The 25,217-nt window shown below is 43.6% G+C and overlaps 1 protein-coding gene across 8 annotated transcripts in view; it reads right to left on the bottom strand.

Annotated features, from left to right (window-relative positions):
• Positions 1-25,217, bottom strand: part of FRMD4A (FERM domain containing 4A) — a 350,648-nt gene that overhangs the window by 108,008 nt on the left and 217,423 nt on the right. For all 8 annotated transcript variants that reach the window (XM_082618234.1, XM_082618233.1, XM_082618232.1 and 5 more), the window contains exons 6-8: positions 14,168-14,224; positions 13,254-13,276; positions 1,357-1,440 (exon numbers count right to left, since the gene is read on the bottom strand). In XM_082618234.1, the coding sequence (XP_082474360.1) occupies positions 1,357-1,440; positions 13,254-13,276; positions 14,168-14,224 (164 nt within the window). The remainder of the gene's footprint in view (positions 1-1,356; positions 1,441-13,253; positions 13,277-14,167; positions 14,225-25,217) is intronic.

The following is a 25,217-nucleotide window of genomic DNA, read 5'->3' as shown; positions in this document are numbered from 1 at the left end:
TCCTGAAAGTGAACCGCTGGGAGGATAGAGAAGGTAAGGCCCAGGGAGCATAAGGAATTGGGGAGAGGGCAACTGGGTTCCACGAACAAGGGAACAGGAGTGCCATCTGGGGGCGTTCGTATGTGCACGCTGCCAGGTTGGAAGTCTGGAAATTGACACGTGCAAAGTCTTCGCACATTAAACCAATTTTGTTCTTTGGGGGCAAATTAGAAGGATCTAAAGCCACTATTTATGGACACCTGTGTAACCAAAAAAAAAAAAGAATGGCAACAAAACAGTTCCGAGAGATGAAACTGGGGATGCCAGCACACGGGTGGGAGCTCTCAGCCTCCGGGTTCAGTTCTTTTGTCTCCCGTCCAGCTTCCCCATCACTTGGTCTCTTGGCAAGAAATGATTTACGTACTGGAGTCTCATCCTGCTAATGCCCTCTGCAGCAAGACACACCCCATCCCAGCCAAAGGAATCCTTTAAAGCCACCCGGATGACTGAATAACTAGTCTGTCGACTGGAAAGGTGTCTGGACAGGATGAAATGTTAGTAAATTGGCAACTTCATAAAGCATATTACAGAAGTGCTTAAAAGTCATACGTTATAATTCAATAAGGTTGACTTGTTCTGCGATTTTTGTTTTATCTTATTATTGTTTCTTAAATAAAAGCCGTTACAGTGCTTTTTGTCAAGGAGTCACAAGGATGACTGGGGGAGCGGCATTTTGCTTTCAAAGGACAGAGGTCAGGGCTCGCTAGCCCAGCAGTATTTCCACACACTGCCCGGCGATGCAAACCCCGCTCCGCTGTGACCCAAACCACAACCTGGGAACCGTGCAAGTGCCCGATTCATTCAGAATCAGTCATTCAGGGCCCGACAGGTGAACTATGGTGTAATGTTACACGGAAGCTAAATCAGGAGATATTAAACATTGTGGGAAAAGAATCCATCTCTCTCTTCTGCAAAGAAAAAACCCGTCCTCCTCCCACATCTCAAAACCCCACACATCCTGTCATCAAATGACGAGGATTCCAAAGCAAAACTCTTAGCAGCTCATGAAAGACTCTCCAAGGAGGCAAAGCATCCAGAGGGAAATTTTAGAAGGTTTTTCTGTTCTTCTGTTTTTTAAAGAAAGAAAATAGGGAAAAGAGGTCTCACACATTTCATGTTATTTAAATAAATGCAGAAAACAGTTTCATGAAGACTCAAGCCACTCGATACAGTTTGGAGTCGCTGTCTGATTGGGGTCCAGGCGGACTCCCCGTGGTGGCGGGGAGGATGCACAGTCGCCAGGAGCCCCCTGCACCCCTAGAAGGGGCTCCCTCCTGGCGGGGGGATGCCTGGGGCATGTGGAGAAAGGGGGCTTACCAGTAAGCCAGGGAGGGGTGCTCCTTCAGAGCCTGCGTGGGAAGTGCTGGCAGTTTCTTCAAGTCCGTCCTCACCACTTCATTGCTGGAAGACAGGGCAGACAGGGAGCATGGCAGAAACATGCTCAGCCTCGGAGAAAACCACAGCACCACGCGAGGCGACCCGGCCCAGTCTTGTCCTCAGACCCCACGTCTGTTCCCCTTTAGTGAAAAGCGGTGCTTTCTTTGTACTTATTTACTTAGCAGAGACGCAAAAGAACACACAGCATGCAGAGCCCGGCGGCCTTTCCCTGTAGAGGGCAGGGCCGGGCAGAGCCGTCTCGGATGCCTGCGGGTCCTTTTCAAGCCCTGCATGCCAAGGGGGCACGGATGAGTGTCCCCGGGCAGCAGGAATGTGGGCAGAAGGGTCACCAGTTTCCCCACGGGGGGACCTTAGGGAGGTCTGGAGGGCCCCGCCGTGGGCTTTGAGAATGGACAGCTCGACTGCTTTCTCCTTAAGCTGTTTCCCTCACTAACCCACAGGCCAGTTTTCTTTGCCTGGATTGACCACATGCTAGAAACTGTTGTCCAAAATATGACAAATGCATAACATTTGCTTTTTAAAAAATTTTTTTTGATTGAAGTCTAGTTGATTTACAATGTTGTGTTAGTTTCAGGTGTACAGCAAAATGATTCAGTTACATATATATATATTTTTCCACATTCTTTTCCCTTATAGGTTATTGCAAAATACTGAGTAGAGTTCCTTGTGCTATACAGTAGGTCCTTGTTGGTTATCTATTTTGTATATAGTAGTGTGTATCCGTTAATCCCCAGCTCCTAATTTATCCTCCCCCCTTCCCCTTTGGTAACCATAACTTTTTTTTCTATGTCTGTGGGTCTATTTCTGTTTTGTATATAAGTTCATTTGTCATTTGCTTTTGACAAGATCCAGAAACGACTCAGAAAGTGTGAAGTGGATTATCAGGCGCTAGAAGGAGGTCTTACCTGGACCAGAAATTCTTCCTTCCCTTCAGACTCGCATGATCTCAGGTTTGGGAGATACTTTAAATTCCCCTAATTTAACCAGGGGGCTTCAGAGGCTTGACTCCTCTGTGGGCGCTCAGCAGACCCGCACCCCTGCTGGGACAGGGACATCTGGGTGTTGGCCCCCAATGTCTACCTCCAGGGCCAATCAGCAGCATCCATTTGGGATGGCTCTGGTGTGTAAAGGTGTCTCCCTGTACTGGTCCACCAGAGCGCCTCATGGCCCTTGCTGTGAAGCCTGCATTTACACACAGTTCTAACCCAGGCTATGGGAGCAGCTTCTGTTGTGCTCATGCAAATCAAGGCAAATATTGACCACCGGGACCTTGGGCAGTAGCATCTAAAAAGCAACGAGATAGGAGCTCACAGGTAAATACAAAGGAAGGAGGGAACACCACAGTCACATGCCTTTCCGTGGGCCCCCGCCCAGCTGGAAACACTGCCTCCAGCTAGGAATCAGCAGCTACCCTTTGGATGCCTAGTGCCAGTGGGCAAAACCATTTCCATACTTCAAGTTCATGTACCTGGTGACAAAGAAACACATGGATGTGACCTTATAGCTGCTCCCAGACAGGATGTTTTTCAAGTGGACTAAGAAACAGTGACAGTGAAGTTTGTGAATCTTGGCTTTGGGCAACCAACTGGAAGGAAAATCTAAACTTGTAACTGTTGAAATCAATAAATCTAAGTCCTTGAACGGTTATCACGCAGGTGGCAAGGATTTATTGATTAATAATCAATAAGTTGAATGTATTTATGGAGCCCCTGCTATAGGGATATATAAAAAAAGGATAAGCCATAGTCCTCATTCAAAAGGTGCTCACAATTCAGTGCAGGGAGTGAGAGGTGCGAATAAAAAGAGAACTGACTACATGGGCAGCACTGGATCATGTCAATTCAAACAACAAACTAAAAAGTTTGGAGGAAAGGAAGGCCCCTGTGGGCTCTGTTGTAAAAGCAGACTTTGGGGCAGGGCCCACATGGAGAAAAGGACAGGAATCTTATTTTTCTTCTCAGTGGAATACAGTAGAGTATGGAGGCCAGGAACTAAAGAGATCAATTAGAATGGGTGGTATGGAAGGGTTAAGCAGACCAAATAAATGGCAGATTAGGCATAGGATTTTGAGAACCTTCCATGCCAGGCTGGTAGAGTTCAAGTTTAGCCAGGAGGCAAGGATCAGCACTGGAGCTTTTCATCTCCTTGTGTTTAGGAAAATTCAATTCCCAAGCAGAGTCTGGAATTTTTACTTGCATGTTATTAAGGCATAAAGGAATACTCAGGTCCCCAAACACCCAAGAGCCTACAGTGATGAGTTTCTGGGTCTTATCTTCCCCGTTTATTAATTATAAGCTCCCTGAGAACAGAAATTTGTTTCATGGACTCATCAGTGCCTAGGTGGCACCGTATGGGCTGAACATTTATTGAATGGAACTGTGAGAAAGACAATTAAGCTGAAGCACGAGTGTGGGTTTAACTCACACTCATCACATCTAAAGTATATTTGGGGAAGGAAGGAACTAAAGGAGGAAGAGATTGTCTTACCCACTAAACACTCATTTGTTGGCAAACAAGCATCCCTGATGAGAGTCCCAGGTCTGACTTCCTGGCTGGAGCTGCAGTGGCTTTTTTTTTAGCGCTCCCCCAGGGCCAGGTGACACAGACAAATACAACAAGAAATCACAAAGGCGTGAAGCCCATCCAAATCCATTACATTCTGGAAGGGATCCAGGGCTCTTAAAACCGTCCCAAAGGACAACTATGTAGAAATGTCCTATTTGCCTTTCTGCTGTCTGTAAACATCTGTAATGACTTAGAGGGGGCCAGCCCTGTCAGACGATCTGGCCATACCCTAGCTGCAAATCACAAAGCTGCCTTAATGGGAGACCCGGTCACTCTATCTCCAGAGACTTGGGAAGCTGAAACGGAAAGAAGGTGCTAGACGTTCCCAGCTTCCTCTCTCAAGATCTTCTACTTGGACATTTCCCCCAGAGTCAGGACAAATGATAAATGCCAACTTATAAACTACCCTAAAACAGTTCCTTGTTCCAAACAGCGGTCAGTTTCCATTTCTAGCAAAAGAAAAAAGGTCTCTTGGAAAATCACTTGCTAAACAGAGTAAAACTGAAGTCTTCTTATTTTTAATATTAACCAGATTTTATTCACAACTCTTAGGTAGTGATTAATGCTGCCAGCAAAAACTTGGTCTCTCAATGACGTGTGAGTCTTTGACTTGGGTTTTTAGTTTGCTTTTTTTTTGTTTTTTAAGATGATGGATTGTGGTTCTACTGTCTACCCTGCTCATAAAACACGGGAAGTTTGAATGATCTACTGTGGAAAACTAAGGTTTCTAGCAATATGCGTCAACTAGGGGATCTGTCACAAATAACAGCAAGAACAAATTTAACCAAGACACCATAGAGTGGGGGCTTCCCTGGTGGCGCAGTGGTTGAGAGTCCGCCTGCCGATGCAGGGGACACGGGTTCGTGCCCCGGTCCGGGAAGATCCCACATGCCGCGGAGCGGCTGGGCCCGTGAGCCATGGCTGCTGAGCCTGCGCGTCCAGAGCCTGTGCTCTGCAATGGGAGAGGCCACAGCAGTGAGACGCCCACGTACCGCAAAAAAAAGACACCATAGAGTGAAGAAAACAAAAATGAAATTTGATAGGACGATTAGCAAAATCCACAAGGTGCTTGCTTTCCTTTAAAAAATGACAAAACGCTTTTTCAGAAGATTCCCTTTGGGTTAAATGAGATGTCCATTACTTGCAGAAAAAACTTGGGGCAGACAGAACTGGCTTCGTGTGGAAGAATTCTTCCTGAAACCAGTGGTTTTGAGGTGTCCTGGTACTAAAACACTAGAGCACTAAAGCCAGAAAGTTACACTAGTGTCACAAAAAAGGACTAACACAAAACTCAGAGACAGTAACATGACGCTAGTATCCTACTAACTCCTCCGTATTTCATGAGTGTATCGTGAAGGTCAAGTTCTCCAGGGAGAGGGATTTCATAAGTTAAAAAGAGTATTACGGGTCCTCATTATCCGCAATTCCCAAATCTGAACATCTCTAAGATATAAAGCCTTCTAACCAACTTGGTGGTGAACCTAATGTTCGACCTTTCTCTCTCTCTTCCACTTGGTGTGAATATCCATATTCTGGTGCAGAAGCGTGAACAGACTGGATTCCAGGAGCTGCCTCAGACGCTGCCGTGGGTGTTAGGGTATATACTCCGCATTACCCATCTAAAACCCACAAAGTTCTGGGTTCAGAAACCCTGGACCCTAAAGTTTCAGAGATGCATTGTGGATCTGTATTACTTTATTCAACGGTACAATACATCTAGAAAACTCTGAGACCGACGAATAAGGAGAGCTGTAGATTTTCTCTTCTTTGCTTATCTTAATAACCATGCAGGAAACAATTTCTCTCCTTCCCTTCCCTTCTTCCTCCTTTTTTTTTTTTTTTTTTTTTTAACCAAGTTGAACTTCAGGTTCTAGCAAAGAAAATGGGGACACTTGGCTATCTCCTCCCTACCACATACTCTCCTTCAGGGGTACAGGGAGGCTCACAGAACTGGTGGCTGAGGATGATGCTTGTGAGGGTTCTGTTGTAGTCGTGTGACCATTTGCAGACACCAGGGAAGCACCTGCGGGTCCCTCTGAGATTCTTCCAGCAGAGGATTCTGGATTCTGGGCATGTATCATGGATAAATATGCCACACTAATTTGCCACCTGTACGGAGGGGCAAAATTACCAACAATTATGAATTATGTGCCTTTATTTCTGATGGTAATGGCTAATTTATCTAGGTAAAGATTTCTTTCTTGATTAGTGAGTTTGGTTTTCTAGGATGACAGAAAACATTTTTTGCATTTCTAACATAGTTGTAAACATGAAAAAATTCAAAACAAATTTTTTTATAAGTCTACAATTTGAGACAATAATCTTACTCAAAAAGCTGTTTAATTTTCTATGTTATCCTTTTGAGTCAAAATCTTCATTCTGAAAAACTGACATAATGTCATAGCCGTGAACCTTTTTGTTATTACCAAGGTCAACTCAAAATATGATATTGATATTAAAGAAATATTTAGCAAACGAGACAAGCTGTCATAATACAAAACTTCCTCCTTTACGGTATATCTAAACAATTCCCATAGGATTGGAAGAATATCGTCCTGCAAAATACCCTATCTGAATACTTTTCTATGCTTGGAAACTGTGAATTACACACTTGAAAAGCTCAGTAAAATGGACTTTTGTGCACAAAACAAAGCTTTCTGTAATAACAATTCCACTTGAACATTTTGTTTCAAAATTTCAGATTCTGTTCCTTTCAAAAGGTCTTGCTGGCATGAAAGATTCCAGCTGCTTCTCCCTCTAAGTCCTTTAGAAGTCATGGGAAAATATCACACACCCCGTTCTCTCTCTCTCTCTCTCTCTTTTTTTTTGATAAAATAACATAGAAGAATTATATAAATTTAAATTCTTCCCACAAAAACTCTCCTTTGGGCTGCATGTATTTCAAGCTTAACAGATGACTTTTTTTCTAGTCATTTTCCAATAGGGAAATATGCAAGTTTGGGTATTAAAGATACTATTAGGTTATGTAAGTCGTATTCCAAATGTTGACTCTTCCAAACACAGCTGTCTGAGTATTTTTTAATATATACTGATTATCTAAAAGTCTTAGCAAATCGATTTCTCTTAGTATATGATCCTATCAGCTGTTTTCTTTCAAGAGGCCAATTAAAACATTGTAGGAAAATAGACCCCAAATGATCAAATGCTCTAATACTGCTTTAACACTGAGCTCGCTATGACTTGCAGTAGTAAAACCACTTAGGTAAGTGCAAAGTAATGATGTTAGTAGACTCAGAATTGTGATTTATAGACCACTGCCTGAGATTAATCAACTTTCAACGCTGTCTCTTAGCAGGGCAAGAAAATAATGTTGTCATCTTTTTAAAGATAGTAATCTGTACAAATGTTTATGTTACCAAAAAAAGGCTTTTAGAAGAAAATCAGCCATTTATCTTCTTTTCCTGTTGATCTTCTAAAATTCTTCCTTTACCTATGAGTGCCTAAAAGGCATCATCTAGTCTGACAAAAAAACAAAACAACGAAAGCCTACAAATAGGGAATTTTCAGATACCAGTAAACCAAGTTTCATCTGCAGGAATTCACAGATGCTCTTAAAAAAGGCAGATGAGATTTCATACAAAGAATAAAAAAATCAAGAGGGTACTTTTTTTTTCCCACAGAAATTTCATTTTATCTTTCTGGCTTAGTGAACACATGGTCCCATGGTTTACAGAAGAGGAAATATTAAAAGGTCTTCACTTTTTTTTTTTTTTTTTTTTTTTTTTGCTTCTAGCTGCTCTTCTAGAGACTTAAGACCAGGCCGTCCGTGGAAGCTGAAAGGAATTTTTCAGGACAAATAAATACTCCAACTCCTTTTCTAAAATGGAGGTAAAACTCAATTTCCCTGCTATTCATTTCTATTGATGGAGTAACATGTTGCTCTATTTCTAAAGCATTATTATTATTATTATTAAAGAAGCAGAATTGGAACCCTGTAGCTTGATAAATCAGGGTCACAGTAAGACTCTTACTGACCCTGGAACTCTGATAAGCAGATATTCTCCCACTGGCACCAGCCTTTAACTTTGTATGGATGTCACAGAAACTGACCCCTCTGTGTTCGATCACAGCATTGCTTTTTGACGTTGGTTGCTGTGTTTCCTTGCAATAGACAACCTGCAGATGGAGGGCAGCCTTCCATCACCTCTAAAGCACATGATGAGCTTTGCCTAACAGGTAAGCAAAATGTGACCCACAGAACTTTACATGGGATTTCCTTAATATCAGCCCTTTTCAGGTGCTGTTTGCTTACTGGTCCTTATAAGTCTTCTAATAATCAGCATCAATACATCCGGTTCTCTGTAACAAAGATATTTCCAGGTCCCAACAGATGGCCTGGAGTAACCGAGCTTTACTGGTTTGGTTTCAATAAATCTTGTTAGCAAAAAATTCTACAGAACAGGTGTTTTTTTTACTAGTCCCTGTTAATCTGTGGATGATTCTTTATATCAAAGGCAGTGTGATTTGGGAATGTATTTATGTGGTTCAGCATAAAGTTTTTTTTTGTTTTTTTTTTTGCGGTACGCGGGCCTCTCACTGTTGTGGCCTCTCCCATTGCGGAGCACAGGCTCCGGCCGCACAGGCCCAGCGGCCATGGCTCACGGGCCCAGCCGCTCCGCGGCATGTGGGATCTTCCCGGACCGGGGCACGAACCCGTGTCCCCTGCATTGGCAGGCGGACACTCAACCACTGAGCCACCAGGGAAGCCCCATAAAGTATTTTTAATCAATTCACCGATTTGGTAAAACGTTGTTTAAAATGATTTTTTCCCTCCTTTTGTTTTTGGTGGCCCCCTTTCAGAAAGGCTGACAGAAAGTAAAAAGTGAGGCTATTCTCAAAATCAGAGTATGAAGATTAGCCACTAGGGTTTTCAGTTAAGGTCCCCTTAGGGAAAAAAAGCAAAAAAATCAAATTCTTTAAGTAATACCTTGCTTAGTGCAGTGTATTAATAAGTCTTCTATTACGTTAAATTAGAATATAACTATACAGTTTGAATGTCCTGTTCAGTTGACTAAATTAGGTGTCCCCTGAATTGACCTTTTTAAAGACAAGAGTATTATTTTTCTATGGTAACCGAATGTTTAAAAGATTTTTTTTTAACATCTGTATTGGAGTATAATTGCTCTACAATGGTGTGTTAGTTTCTGCCGTATAACAAAGCAAATCAGCTATACGTATACATATATCCCCATATCCCCTCCCTCTTGCATCTCCCTCCCACCCTCCCCATCCCACCCCTCTAGGTGGTCACAAAGCACTGAGCAGATCTCCCTGTGCTATGCAGCTGCTTCCCACTCGCTATCTATTTTACAAGGAATTTTTTTTTTAATAAGAAAAACCAGTGCTTGGCACTTAAACCACTGCAGAGTTTGTGATGAATAAAGTATGTATAAATCCTAGAAAATGTGTATTAGCTGACTAATGCTCAGGAGTGATTATCAAAGGAGAACTTTTTGTTTTTAAAACTGTTTTGACCCTTTTCAACCTAATATTTGCTTATATAGCTGCCATGATGAACAGTTCTTAGGCTATTCAATTGTTTTTAAACAGAAATGCCAACTCCACTGATTTCCTCATTGTTGATGGACATTCTTTTTTTTTTTTTTACATACATATGTACCAGGCAATGAAATACGATCACTACATGCTTTGCTAAGGAAAATAATACAAGGGAAAAAATATTTTTAGATAAGACGATTTCCTCAACCTTTCACGATATCTTACAAATTTGTCTATGCTAGAATATGAACATGGGTGACATATATTTCTTCCTATCATGGACAATACTTCCTATCTATACCTCACTCATTCTCTTTCAGCAACACTGAACCCAAGATTTCATTGTCAAGCTCAGTAAGACAAGGAAGTGAACATTTCCATTAACTGGAAAGAAAAGGGGGTTACATAAGTATAAGCCTGCAAGCTCAATAAGACAAGGAAGTGAACATTTCCATTAACTGGAAAGAAAAGGGGGTTACATAAGAATAAGCCTTCAGGGGTCTGCTGAGCAAAAAAGAGTCCAAAAGGAGAAACAGAACAGCTTGTGAGTTTCATGAGAAAGAGTAGTTATGGCTCTGGGTTGACCTTACATAGTTCTCGTTCTATTAAAGTAACATCAGCACTTTCGACTTCTCCCTTTTGTAAAAGGAACCCTTTTCTTCTTGTATATCAAGGAACTTGCTCCCATAATATGTAGATTTTTGGGGGCCCAACTGAGTGGCTTGCGGGATCTTAGTTCCCTGACCAGGGACTGAACCCAGGCCACAGCAGTGAAAGTGCCGAGTCCTAACCACTGGACCACCAGGGAATTCCCATAATATATAGATTTTTAATACTTATTCCACATAAATGTAATCTGCATATATTCACTGAAATGTAAACATACAGGATAATAGCATCCTGGGCAAAGTAGCTTTTTAGGAAGGTAGAGATTCAGGATCATCAGGCTACGAAAGAGTTACTTTGCCTTTTGTGTGCGACCATTAATTTCAAAGGTTATTTGATCCTCTAGATTCTAGAAGATCTCAGAATTAAGCCCTGGACCACGTGCTATATAAAACACTTCCCCGGTGCTCTGTGTGTTCTAAGTTGACATCTTATGTTATGAATGCTGCTCAGGAAAATGTACTGTATTTACAGGATATGTATATAAGTCAAAGCCATTCAGTTAAATACAATTAAGGTTGTAGAGTCTGGCATTCATTAATAGAGCAAAAACAACTTTCTACAATACTAAACTATGAGAATGGGACATCTAAAACGCCTGATGTTTGGCCACCAAACCAAATGTGGTCCACTTCAACGTTATGGGGATTTTCCCAGATGTGATGGGAAGATGTAAAATCAAGGAATTCTGGATTACTTCTCTTGTTCCGAAACTCCAGGCCACTCAAGCATATGAACCGTGGGCTTGTACAGAGAACGGTGTTTATCAGGGAATCCCAACTTCTGTGACGTGACTTTTACGCCTGGGAGATAAACTGACCTTTTGGATAAGGTGTCTGACCTCTCCCCTCCCCTGACAGCTATTTCTCACCCCAGACAGCTGCTGTTATAAACAAACTGCGAGGGAACACTTTGACAGGTGAAGCCAAACCAGGATCCTTTGTTTCTCTGCAGCCAACAAGCTGGGATTCCACAAGCTCATGAGGGGGCCATGAGTTACTGGAGGCCAGGCCTGCTCTTCCTCCCCACTGACCAGCCCTGTAGCCCCATGTTCCCAGGATCTGCGGGGCCAGATGACACTGTTCCCAGCTCACATTCCATCCTGTCAGGGGACTCTCAAAAATAAATAATATTTACAGCAGAGTTCAGAGCCCGTGAAAGAAAAGGCAGGGAAAAGTATCTTCAGAGTAAGTAGACCAGACAATGGAATCCACTGGATCTGTGGTTATTAAACCATTTTCTCATGGGACTTCAGAGCCCTTTGTAAATAGATATGAACCTGTACTTACCAAGAGCCTCAAGTCAAATACCAAAGGAAAGGCATAAAAAACTAACAAAGAAAAAACAGAACAAAGTATAGTTTCTAGATCCTGAAAATGTTGCACTCAATCCATTCGGTCAACAGTTACTGGCCACCTACAAGGTCTCCTGCTAAGGCTATAAATAAACCTTCATCGCCCCCCCCAAAAAAAGGACTACCTCTGTTTCATTGCAAGAACTTGGGAAACCTAAATAAAAAGGGCCTGGAGGTCTCCTTCTACAAATAATCAAACTGAGCTGAAGGGACTATATTTTAGGATCAGAGGTCAGCCCACTACAACCCACTGGCCAACCCTGCTTGTCTTTATGTGGCCTGTGAGCTAAGAATGGTTGGGAAAAAAAAATCTTAAGAAAAAAGCCTTAAACGGTTGGGGAAAAAAAATCAAAAGAAGAAGAATATTTTGTGGTACATGAAAATGTATATGACCTTCAAATTTCTGAATTTATAAATAAAGTTTTATTGGAACACCGACACACTCATTTGCTTAACTACTGTCTCTGGCTGCTTTTGCACTTAGAAAGGGAGGGGTGAGTAGTTGCAACAGAGACTGGGTGGCCTGCAAACCCCAAGTAGTTACTGTCTAGTTCTTCACAGAAAGTGTTTGCTGACCCTTGGTTTACATTGTTGAAGAATTGTTTTGGTTTTGCTGAGACATCTGAGTGAGAAAATATACCTCTGCCTTTGCTAGAAAGCCTTAGAAATGCATGGGGAGCAGAGAGAAGGCAGCTAAGACCTGAAAAAACAGTTAGCATGAAGTTGAGAAAGCTGGACAAGTAGAGATAGACCACCAGGTGAAGTAGTTTAGGCTGTATTTACAGATCAGATCCCCCAAAGCAGGAGAAAACACCCAAGTTCCTTCACGGAGCAGAGGTATAACCTGCATTTCTTTTTCATACCAATTTTGCTAATTTCCTAATGATGGGCCAGGATCCCATGCCCTGATGCAGTTCTTGTACATGTGGTTGAGTCTTCATATCTCTAGACCTTGATTCTAAAGAACGAGCTATACTGGACTTCCCTCAGGGGAGTTCAATAAAACAGAATCCCAGGAATGATGTCTGTCTTTGAGCAGACAGTCCTGTTGGTGGATGGTTACAACCCCCACTCTGTCTCCAGTAATGACCAGGAGAGACTGGCCATTCAGCCCTACTGGTCAACGGGCCACGCTTAATGAAATGAATGATGAGACTGAAGTCTGTGGGTCTACAGGGTTATTAAAGCAGGGCACATTTTCCCCCGTGGTTAAGTCTGTTTATGTTCTCTCCCTAACATAACATCTGGAAAAGGAAAGACAGTAGAAGTGGGATATTTATATTGTAACACTTTCATGAAAGACATCTTCCTGCGGGCTAGGATTTTGTACCTTCAGGGTTGGAACTAAAACAGAGGAAAAAAAAGATGTTTGCGTCCATGGGGTTATCTCTAGTCAAGTTCATACCATAGTGATAATTCAAGGCTCCACGAAGACATCTGGGCAACCTGACACACCTCAATACAATGGCTATGTGTGACAGTGGGTTCTAATCTCAGCCTTTTAGTAACTTTCGTTTGGTACAGAATATCCTCCTATTACTATGTTTTCTCTGCCTGATGTATCTATTTCCATTGACAAGTTGGGAATTGGATTTCAACATTAAGATATAATATTAATAAATTGCCCTCCTATGAAGAAAAGACAGAATAGTTTCTTTTAATAGACATGCAACAGACTACATTTTTAAGCCAAAAATTCTTGTAAACTCACCTAGAAAAGTCTCCCTTTGCCTCCTGTAGAAGAAGAAAATTCAACATCAGTGACACATTCTGATCCCATGTTACAGATTTTAAAATACATTGTAATGAAGTCCTTTACTGAATCAGTCCGACTGACTGCTGTTTCGTCCTATCAGCTATAGTAATATAATTAAGGAAGGACACGTGTATTCACCACTTGAATATGAGACAACTAAACTTTAGAAAGTTATATACAAAGAAAGTGACTCATAATGACAAAGGGAAAGTTTCCATTTCTAAGCCCTGATCTAGCTTTTTCCAGTTTAAAGATTCTGAACCTGGATGTCTGTCTGGATAGCACTGTCTATGTGTCCATGTCTTGTGTTATTTGTTGTTTTATCTTGTATTGTGGGCTTTTGGAGGCAGGGACCATGGAATCTGTAATGCATTAACATAACGCCTGGAACACAGTAGCGGCTCACTAAATCTTGCTGAAGGAATAAATTAATGACATCATTTTAGTTCATCTTGCCAGTGTTTCTAATATTCAGTATGCCTCTTTTTCACATAAGCTAAGGATCTTTTCCTTGTCTTTCATGACAGTGATTCTCCTGGCAATTAATTCCTGCTTTTTATTGGCTTTCTCCAGTGACCTGAAGAAAAGGGGGTCACTGGATGGTCTCAGTTTCCCCCAATCTCAGGTTATACATACAATTTTCCTTTGCAGAGAAATACAATCTTAAAATTTTGGAGAAGAACAGAATAGAGAAGACTCTATTTGCTGCCATGGTGTAGTTTCCCCAGTAGCTCTTTCCTGCTTGTGGCTAAAAATAATTAAGAAGTCAAAGAGCTAGTGGATGTAGCAACTGCCATGCATGATAAGTCTTACTCCTCTTTCTTCTGTGTATGGCCCTGGCATACAAAGACGAGGGGGAGACAACTTACCTGTAAAATATACGAGGCTAATTCAAACACCACTTCACTGTCAACATCAATCAGCTCCTGAAAGGAAAACCGAGGAAGATAAGTTTGGTCCTTTAATGATGATTTCTTTATGATCTCTCCCCAAAGAGGATGGGTATTTCTTTTCTAAGGTGTTCCCTAAAATCTCAAGCACTCATAGAATATCTTCTCTGAATTACTTGGACCCGAATGCTCCCTGACATGCTTTTTACAGCTCTTAGAATGAATCCAGTGGTCCTGGGTCTACACAGTTGCCTCCAGGGCTTCATCTTTGTCTTCATGAGAAATCAAGGGATGGGCCAGTCCCCGGCTTTTTACAAATCTGTCAACCTGATTAATCAGCAGAGTAAGGTTACTTAATAACCACATGCATTTTTCTTTCTAAACTCTACTTCAGAACCAGGAATAAGGCTTTATTGAAGAAAAGGTTACAGTGGGATTGTGACTCTTTTAAAATTAAATAAAATGAAAAATATAATTCCCCAGTTGCACTAGCCACATCTCTTTCATGTACTCAATACTTCAAGGTAGCTGTTGGCTACCATGATATCAGAGCACATGCAGGGCACTTCACTCACTGTAGAAAGTTCTACTGTTCTGCACTGTTAGAGAATCCAAGTTTAAAAATACTCTGTTCTCTAGTTCTTCCCCCAAATATTTAATCGTGATCTATGGACATGGTCTTAAAAGGACATAAGCCTCTCTTAGGTTTTTAAAAAATCATATGTATATATATTTCAAAATGTACATAGTCCATATCTCCTTTTATCTAACAGCTTGATTGAGGTATAATAGATACAGAAAGAAATTGCACACTTAATATATATAATGTGTTAGTTCAGACATATGCAAACACCTGTGATACCATCACCATGTTCAAGGTAATAAACATCCATCACCTCCAAAAGTTTCCTTGTGTCCCTCTGTGTGTTTTTCTCGGGGAGGGGAGGTAAGAACACTTAATGTGAGATCTACCCTCCTAACAAGATTTTAAGTGCACAATACTGTATTTGATATACAGTTCAGATCTTAAAGACAAAGGAAAACCTGGAGTCCACCAGCATGCAAGAATAATAATGAAATTAACGGATGTTGTACTTCGGTTATCAAGTACAAGTAGAAATCCCTACCTTTCTTTTCTCTCCTTTATACCACTAGATTCTACAGTGAGTGACTGGAGCACAAAAAGTTAGAGCTAGCACCGACTTAGACCTCAGCTAGCCCAGCCACCCGCTTTCATTGAGAACAGAAGCAAAAAACCATCAAGGGACTCCCCCAAAGTCACAAGGCTTTGGTGGCTGTGATGGGCTGGAAAGCACCCCCAACTTCTTGTCCAGCATCTGACCTTCTGGAGGGCGTGCTCTCCCCCAAATCAATCAGGTCACAGACTCAGCCAACATGGTCTCAGGACCACATGTAGCATCAAAGTTAGCTAAAACAAGGGTTACTTTTTTTTCGAAGTATAAACCAAACTCTGATTCACAGATTTTCTAATTATTTTTGTGTGATCCAGAAGTGGCCCCTGTAATTCAAAACAATGCATTGAAGCAAGCCTGTGTATTTCGAGGGAAGGATATCCTGCAGGCTCTTTCGAGCTTAGGAATTTCAAATATGGATAGTAATGTTTGCTACCGAACCACCTTGGAGCGTGGGCTAAGAGAACTCACGAGAGACATGGAAGGATTGGGGACAATAATTCTTTATGCTTAACCAGGTGAAGGAGATTTACGGACGCTGTAACTGATACAGACTGTCAGTGCTGGAGTGTGTTGGAATGCTTGGAATTGCAGTCCTGGGATTATCAGGTCCCATCAGAATGTAAATCATTTAACAGTGGACAAATGATTTAACAGAAACGCCGTACAGGGTTTCCACAGTGGATCATTTCTACTCGCACTGTGTGCCTTTCCTTTCCCACCAGTCGACTTCCTGAAGTCGCTGGTGTGTACTTGTCAGCGTACTCCGTCAAACATTTACGCCGAGGTTACAGGCAACGGTCAATGGTGGCTAATACTTAACATCCCAGGAGAGGCCAACTCAAAGCCAACCATCGGGGACAACCCTGTTAAGTGCGAACATTGTTTTTAGTTCCTTACTTGACTCATCTGCTAAAGGGAAACGTCTATACCTTTGGGAAAGGGGGCAGGAGTGGGGAAGGCGGAGGGTGGGCATTTTCTATTTGATTTGATTTTACACAGTCCATTCTGCAGTTCCAGGAGAGACTGTCAGACGCTAATCGCATGGCAGCGTTAACTGTAATGTACCATTATTCAGAATCAAGCTACCAAAGATGCCCATTTAAACATCGAACCTGATTTATACAAGTTCTCTCTCACCATCCGTATGTGTCCTCAGGGTAAATGGGAACTAGTGCCTCTAACTGGGGTGAGTTTCCACCTTCTCTGACCTTGACCATCTCCCAGTGAAGATATTAAAAACAATGAGAGCCAGAACGTGACCGGTAAGAGGGAAAAGGATTGAAGAATGAGGTGGCCCAGACGTCCCCACTCTTGCAAAATCTGATGGGAAAGAGCTGCAGTATTCCTTTTCACCGTTTCCATTTAGTATTTATTGAGTTCAAGAATCATGGCCTCATCTGTCCTCAGAGGAATCAGTACAGAGTCTAAATGGTGTTTATAAGACCCAGTCTAGGAATGGGGGTGGGGGTGGGGGAAGAGATGCTCCCTAAGGGTGAAGAACATGCTTTCCTACCTCGCAGCCTCTGCCTGATTCCCTGATGTCTCCTGTTTACAACACCTTCCCCCGTTTATACCTCGTCCTCCCAGGTCATTTTATCCCCTGCGATGGAACAGGGCTCTCGACTTCCTGCCCACACCACACACCTCCCGTTGCACCTCAGACCCTGAGACCTGAGTCCCCGCGGGCATGAGTGGACAGGTGTTTCCAGGGTTCCGCCTACCATATAACATTCCAAAGATCACCCCACCTTTTTCTCATCTGGCTTCTCTCAAATGCAGAGGTGGCTATCTTCAAGTGTTTCTGCTCAAGCAGAGCAAATAAACTGAGCAAGATCACAAACAGTGCGTGCAAAAAGCCCATACTTCCCTGGGGCACTGGGTTTTCCCCCGACCGAGGATGAAATGCAGAAAGGTGGGGAGCAGAAGGCCCTTCAGGGAAGCTGTACGGGTGTTTCCCATCGGCGTCACCCACAGGCTGGACGGGGGACACTCCTCTGTGCCCCCAGTGCTCTGAGAGCCATTTGAGGAGGGGTGTCGGCAGGGTTGTCTGCTGAGCTGGAGTCTTCCTTGGGGATCTAGGGTGGTCTGCTGGGCATGGAGTCATTTTCTCCTGAGACCCACTGGTAACAGGGGGATGCTGATGGAAGGGACAGTGATGTCACGGAGTTCACATGTCCTTTGGACATCTGTTTTACTTACTACTGAATCACGTGTGCCGCTTTCTCTGATCTTTTGCCACGTGGTATGGACAGACAAAAAGTGACCCTCTTCAGGGTGTGTGTGTGTGTGTGTGTGTGTGTGTGTGTGTGTGTGTGTGTGTTCAGACAGGGCTGGGGAGGATGGCACTCTGCCTTGTTCTACAAGCTGCTGAAGGAGGAGGCCTGAGGTCATATATCAGCAGCCGCACGGTAAACAATACGCTCAAAAAGATTTCCATTCTGAGGGTCTCTGAGTGTTCCAAAGAGACAGCCCCATGAGAATCCCCAGTGACAGGCGTAAGGACGGTCTCCACAAGTCCTGAGAGCTGGAGGAACTCGTCATGACCCCCTCGCTCCGAGGGCCCTGGTGGTGACCTTCAGACTCCACTGAGAATCTTAATGAAAAGCCTTCCTCCTTGGTCAGGAATGAGAGAAATTCCAGCTTTCATGGAAGATGCACGAGAGCTTTATAACAGAAAAGATGATGAGCAACCACATGGTAGGTTGAAAAGATTTCAATGAGAATGACCTTTGCCAAGTCCAAGCAGAATGACCTGCAGGGCTGCCCGACGGTTTTCCTGGTAAACCCTCACCCACTGTAACCACCTTTCCTTGTACCCACAAAACGCCTGAAGAGGATGGTTTCTTGCCATCCTCTTTAAGACTATTTCTACTCTGGGGCATTGAATAAATACATCCCTGGACCTCTTTGAGTTTCATTTTCCTCATCAGTAGAATGGGAAGAACAATTTCTTTTCCAATTATTGTACGGAGTCTGGTGAGGCGGAAATGTAGAGGTGATTTGGAAGCTCTGAGACTCACTACAAATATCGGGTCTGCATTATTTATGTTCACTTACTGGCATTTCTGAATCATCTGAACTCCACAATTTTGTCTGTTCTTCAGCATTTTTTAGCATTTATTGGAATCTTTTTTATTTTCTTTTACATTTTATTTTATTTTTTAAAAAACTTTTTATTGGACTATAGTTGATTTACAATGTTGTGTTAACTTCTGCTGTACAGAATAGTTATACATATACATATATCCACTATTTTTTAGAGTCTTTTCCCATATAGGTCATTACAGAGTATTGAATAGAGTTCCCTGTCCTTGTTGCTTATCTATTTTATATATAGTGGTGTGTATATGTCAATCCCAATCTCCCAATTTATCTCTCCCCCTTTTTTCCCCCCAGTAACCATAAGTTTCTTTTCTACGTATGTGACTTTATTTGTTTTGTAAATAAGTTCATTTGTATCATTATCTTAGATTCCACGGATAAGTGATATCATATGGTATTCATCTTTGTCTGACTTACTTCACTTAGTATGATAATCTCTAGGTCCATCCATGTTGCTGCACGTGGCATTATTTCATTCTTTTTTATGGCTGAGTAATATTCCATTGTATATATGTGCCACATCTTCTTTATCCATCCCTCTGTCGGTGGACATTTAGGTTGCTTCCATGTCTTGGCTATTGTAAACAGTGCTGCAATGAACATTGGGGTGCATGTATCTTTTTTTTTTTTTTGGCTGTGTTGGGTCTTCGCTGCTGCACGCGGGCTCTCTCTAGTTGCAGCGAGCAGGGGCTACTCTTCATTGCAGTGCACAGGCTTCTCATTGAGGTGCCTTCTCTTGTTGCAGAGCACGGGCTCTAGGTGCACAGGCTCAGTAGTTGTGGCTCACAGGCTTAGTTGCTCCGCGGCATGTGGGATCTTCCCAGACCAGGGCTCGAACCCGCGTCCCCTGCACTGGCAGGTGGATTCCTAACCACTGTGCCACCAGGGAAGTCCATGTATCTTTTTGAAAAAGAGTTTTCTCTGGATATATGCCCAGGAGTGGGATTGCTGGATCATACGGTAGTTCTATTTTTAGTTTTTTAAGGAACCTCCATACTGTTCTCCATAATGGTTGTTGGACTCTCTAGTAAGACTTATTTTTTAAGGAGGTGGGCAGCATTGTGTGTGTGTCTCCATGTGTGTGTGTATCGGTCACCACGTATATCATCCCAGTGGGTCCTGACACCCGCATTCAGCCTCGTTGAGCCCACGTGACGCCCTGTCTCACTGCACAACTACAGTGGCTACGGGAAGGCGCCCCCAGGCTATCAGGGGCTGACGAGCGGGATGAGACTGATGTGATCTTGCACGATTCCTCTCCGAGCTCTCTGCCAGGTTTTCATCAGTCAAGTCCCTTCACGTTTCTCTGGGGCACGTGTTTGTCTGGGGCTCTCTCCCACTCGGTGGCCCGGGTATTTCTCCTGCTGTCCACTGCATACAGTCCCTTTCACGATCCTGAGGAATGTCTCCTGTAGAGGTCACGGGCACAGCCCAGTTGATGGGTCTGCGTATGTTTATTTCCAGAGAGTTGAAGATGGAGGTCCCACTCTGTCCTCCTGCCCTTCCTCTCTCAGTCACGTGAGCACACACACCAAGCTGGCAATCCTCCATCTAAGAGATAAGGACCAGGATTCTATGAGTCTGAGACAAATGTTTATGTTGCTTCCTTTGTCCTGTGGGACTTGATTCTGGGCTTTTGTTTCTCTCTTCTTCAGATGAGATATCCTCTGCTCATTAGCAAATCTCTTGGAAGATCTTGGATAAAGATTGCTTATTTTAATTTCAGCAACAGTGGTGGTATTTAGACCAAAGTAGCAAACTTGGCCCAGGGATGACTGTTTGAACTTCAGTCATATGTGACGCTCTTAGTTCAATGGGACACCTAGGCACAGAAGGCTGGACAAGACACCCCAGCGCACAGAAAGGAGGAATTTTAAGTTTGTTTGTTTTTCTGACATGATCTGCTCTCCGTGGGTATATGTAGGCTCCAAACTTGGTAATTTCCTAGGAAACATGCAAATCCTTTCTCCCTGGGATTGGAAACGAAGCCATTAAAAACAATTTACTGAGCATTGACTATGTGCCTTGTTTTGTGAGAGGTCAGTGGAAGGTGATCATCAAAATTCACTCAGAAAAATGCTGGTGCCAACTTCTCCTCCAACCCAGGAGACATATTTCTGTGCATCTTCAGATGGTGACCACGGGCCCTGTTTCTTTGGTTATCATTTCAGACAAGATAAGTTTTGAGATCAAGCATTTAAGTGTGATGGATGTATATAAAGAGTGGATGGTCGGTCAACCCCTTCCGTTCAAACATGAGATTCATAACAGGGCAGCTAGTTATTTTGACCAGTCCCTCACTTCACCCAACTTAAATAATCTAAAGATCAAATTGCTCCTCTGAGGAACTGAATAGCAGTGGAAGGTCCTTCAGCATGGGGGCCTCTTTCCTGTCATTCATTCGTTCATTCATTTATGGCTGCGTTGGGTCTTCGTTGCTGTGTGCGGGCTTTCTCTAGTCGTGGTGCTACTCTTCGTTGTGGTGCGTGGGCTTCTCATTGCGGTGGCTTCTCTTTGCAGAGCACGGGCTCTAGGCACTTGGGCTTCAGTAGTTGTGGCACGTGGGGCCAGTAATTGTGGCTCGTGGGATCTAGAGCACAGGTTCAGTAGTTGTGGCACGTGGGCTCAGTAGTTGTGGCTCGTGGGATCTAGAGCACAGGTTCAGTAGTTGTGGCACGTGGGCTCAGTAGTTGTGGCTCGTGGGATCTAGAGCGCAGGTTCAGTAGTTGTGGCACGTGGGCTCAGTAGTTGTGGCTCGTGGGATCTAGAGCGCAGGCTCAGTAGTTGTGGCGCATGGGCTCAGCTGCTCCACGGCATGTGGGATCTTCCTGGACCAGGACTCGAACCCGTGTCCGCTGCACTGGCAAGCGGATTCTTAACCACTGCGCCACCAGGGAAGTCCCAGGAGCCTCTTTTCTTACCTCTTGGAAGGTATGCCTCTGAAGATGATAGGAAACTGGATTTCAGAATTCTATATTTCCCTTTTAACTTTAAGATCTATCATCTAAGGGAATCCTTCTTTTTAAAAATTAGAAAAAACATTTTGACATTTTATGACCTAGCACTTGTTGTCTGCAGAGCTTTCGAAAATTATTGTGGTGACTAATTTTGACAGCAAGCTCACTTTGCCAGTGGAGAACTCCGAGCAGGCAGGATTCAATCCTGAAGGTGGTGAAAGTGCTGAGATTAGAGTCCACGTCCACCCCAGCACTCCCTCTAGTGTAGCAAGTCCACTGCCCCCCACGGGGCTGACTGATGGGCCTTTTCCATTTGACAGAGGAAGCCACATCCCAAGAGAGAGACAACCAGATGGAAAACTTGGCAGGAGAGCTCTGCTTTCCTGTGTCACTTTCCAGGAAGCACACATCATCCTAGGCTCACTTCCTATGGGAGTTTTCCTCGGAACTAGACACACATTTCTCAGTGAGTTTCATCCATCCCTTGGTCATAAGTTTCCTTTCCATCACCCCCCTTCCCCTGAATGAGTCGAAACACAACAGAAATGCTGGTGAAGGAAGTGGCCACGTGGGGTGTCGATGACCCCCTTATTTATTTATTTATTTTGCGGTACGCGGGCCTCTCACTGCTGTGGCCTCTCCCGTTGCGGAGCACAGGCTCCGGACGTGCAGGCTCAGCGGCCATGGCTCACGGGCCCAGCCGCTCTGCGGCATGCGGGATCCTCCCGGACTGGGGCATGAACCCGCGTCCCCTGCATCGGCAGGCGGACTCTCAACCACTGCGCCGCCAGGGAAGCCCCAATGACCCCTTTTGACATGTCCTCCTGCTCCAGTGAAAGGAGAAGAGTAGAGCCCCGCTCGTTCCTGACCAGATTCTAACTTTCTGCATCTTGGACAGATTATGACTGTAATTTCCTGCTCTTTTGGTAGAAAATAGGGGGATTGTAAAGCAAGGACAAGTGAGAGAGAAATCCACTGCAGCTCTGCTTTCTGTCCCCTGGTGAAGAGTGGAAAGTGAGAGCTGGCATTCGTGGTTTGGGGAAAATGACAAAACAAATGAACAAAGCAAAACACCTTTCCTCGCTGTTGTGTTGTTGAAGAGATCAGAGGTCTGCTCTCTGGAGAAGATGATGCGTAGGAAGCTAGGATGAAGTAGACGGAGAGCTCAGGGATTCAAAAGGGGGCCTACACCCCAATGGAGGTCACTCCATCCCCAAGACCCTTAAGTGGGAGGAGACATCCCAGGAGGGAAGTAAGACATTACATCCTCTGGAGACAATGAAGAGCCACGAGAAAAGACGCCAAGCCCTGACACTTAGGGTTCCCACTGAAAGAAACAGCTTGCCACTGGGACACTCCACAGGGACAGCCACAGAGGACCATCCCCACCTGGGCACTTGGAGCTTTTGAGTGCCTCACTCTTAAATATGGATGGAAAGCCTCCTACGTGAAAGACAGAGACCAAAATAAATAAACAGAAAAAAAAAAGAACTGGAAAGAAACACAAAGGAAACAGAACATGCATGATAATTAATATTATTGGAGTGATAAGAGGACGTCAGGATCAAAGACAATAATAGGATGACATGTATATAAAGAAAAATCAGATAATATGAAGGAAGTCTGGGAAATTCAGAACATGATGGCAAAGGTTAAAGAATCAATAGAGGAGATTAAAGGTAATATTGAGGAAATCTTCTAGAAAGTAGAACAAAATGACAAAGATGGAAAATAGGAGAAACCAGGTATTAAAGCAGGAGGCTGTGCCTGGCATCAGATTAACAGGAGCTCCAGAAGGAGAGCACAGAGGAAACAGAGAGACATCACTAAAGAAACAATACCAAAAACCTCCCAGAACTGAAGAATATGGATGTCCAGACTAAAAGTGCCTGTTGAATACACAACATAGTGGGCTCACAAAGACCTACTTTAGGGCGCACCATCCTGCAACTTCAGATGAAGAGGAATAAAGAAGAAATCCTAAGAGATCCCGTGGGTGGTCATGGAGGTGGGGGGAGTCCACATACAGCGTATGGACTACAGACTTCACCAGAGCAACTCTCAAAGAATCTGAGGCAACACCTTTGATATTCCGAGAGAAGTCATTCTGTATTTCCACGTCCAGTCAAACCATTAACCAGATATAAAAGTAGAGCAAAGGCTTTTTCAAATATGCAAGGACCCAAACATTTTACTTCTCATATACGCTTTCTCTGGATTACTGCAGGATGTTCTCCAGTGAAACAATGTTGTAAAACAAAACACAGGCAGACTCGGGATCCAGGAAGCAGAGCAGCCAGTCCAGAGCTGGGGTGAAGGGAAGACGGGACAGGAAAGGGGCATCTTGGGCTGAGGGCTATGAATGAGGCCATGTCCAGACAGGAACAGAAGGACAGAGGCTTCTAAAAGGGAGGTGCCTGGAAAAACAGCAAAGGCAGCAGCAACAAAACCCAAGCTACAGAGAGGAGCGGATGAATTAGCTGATGTGTGTGCAAAGTAACGTCGGTAGACATTTGGGAATCTGTAGCTTTGGGGGAAAAAATGATGGGTACATAGGAACTAACACAAGTAACAGCAAGGCAATTAGTATTACCGTTAGGTAAAATAACTGGTGGTCTAAAAAAGGCATCACAACCTTAGGATGCTACTTGGATGAGTCATAATAATGTAATGCTGGTGGGTATGGCTTTTGCCCAGAACTGTGCTATCACCGTACTGGGAAAATGGGAAAAGGAAAGTGTGGGTGGTTGCATAGGAGACCTCAATCCTCACCTACCTTACGAGGAATTCAGTACATCAAAAATGGATAAATCAAGGAATAACACCCTGTGCCCATTATTTAGAAACAGAGAGAGAGGCAAATACCAGAAGAAACAGCTAAAATTGCTGGAAGCGGCAGGAGTTGTGGGGTGGGGGGGGAGGGGGGCTCTTTTTCATAAACAGCCTCCTAGAGCCATATGGCTTTTGAACCACGGCATATATTACTTAGATAAAAATAAATGTGAATGCATTAAAAAAGCGAATGAAATAAAGACTTGGAGGAAGCAGGAATAAATAGCTTATGGTATCTGAACAACTTAGATTCTAGTACGTTGTAGGAATCGCTCCCCAAGACACAGGGAGGGTGCTGGGTCAGCTGGTACCAGCATCACCTACGGTTACGTTTCTGGCACCACTCTCAGGTCCATCAAGGCCTCCAAAGTGCCAGAGGGCAGTGTGGGCAGCACACAGAAAATCGCAGCCAAGATGAACTCAGATCTGATTCCAAGTGAGCAATTCTATCTCAGCGGGAGCTAATATCGTGCCTGGTGGGGTGCTAACCACCTTCACATCTATCTCGCTTAATCTCCCCAAGAAGGTGGTGGGTTGGGTCTTTTAATATCCTTGTTCAACCAAAGAAGAAAATTAAGCTTGGAGACGTCACAGAAGGTGTCCACATCGATTGCAGCTGCTAAGAGGCAGAGGTGGGAAGGGAACCCAAGTCTGTGAGCCTCGGAGTCTAAACCCCTAATCACAATCATTCTGCTCCAGGACTTTCCGCCATCTTTACATATTTACAGCTGTGCCAAGCCTGTTCCACCACTTCTGGTTCCTTGTCTTTCACTAAGTTACTAAATCTCTCCAGCATCGGTTTCCTCCCTCAGTAAAGCTGATGATTCCATCCCACTCACGAGCCTCAAAAAATGTAAGATAAGTGAAAAAATTTTTATAGACTCTAAGTGTCAACTTATGCAGATGAAAATATTATTTTTGACGACGGGAAGGAGACGGGTG

Source organism: Mesoplodon mirus, assembly GCF_964341445.2.
Source record: "Mesoplodon mirus genome assembly, chromosome: 4".
Classification (NCBI taxonomy): Eukaryota; Metazoa; Chordata; class Mammalia; order Artiodactyla; family Ziphiidae; genus Mesoplodon; species Mesoplodon mirus.
This window is presented reverse-complemented; position numbering and strand designations above follow the sequence as displayed.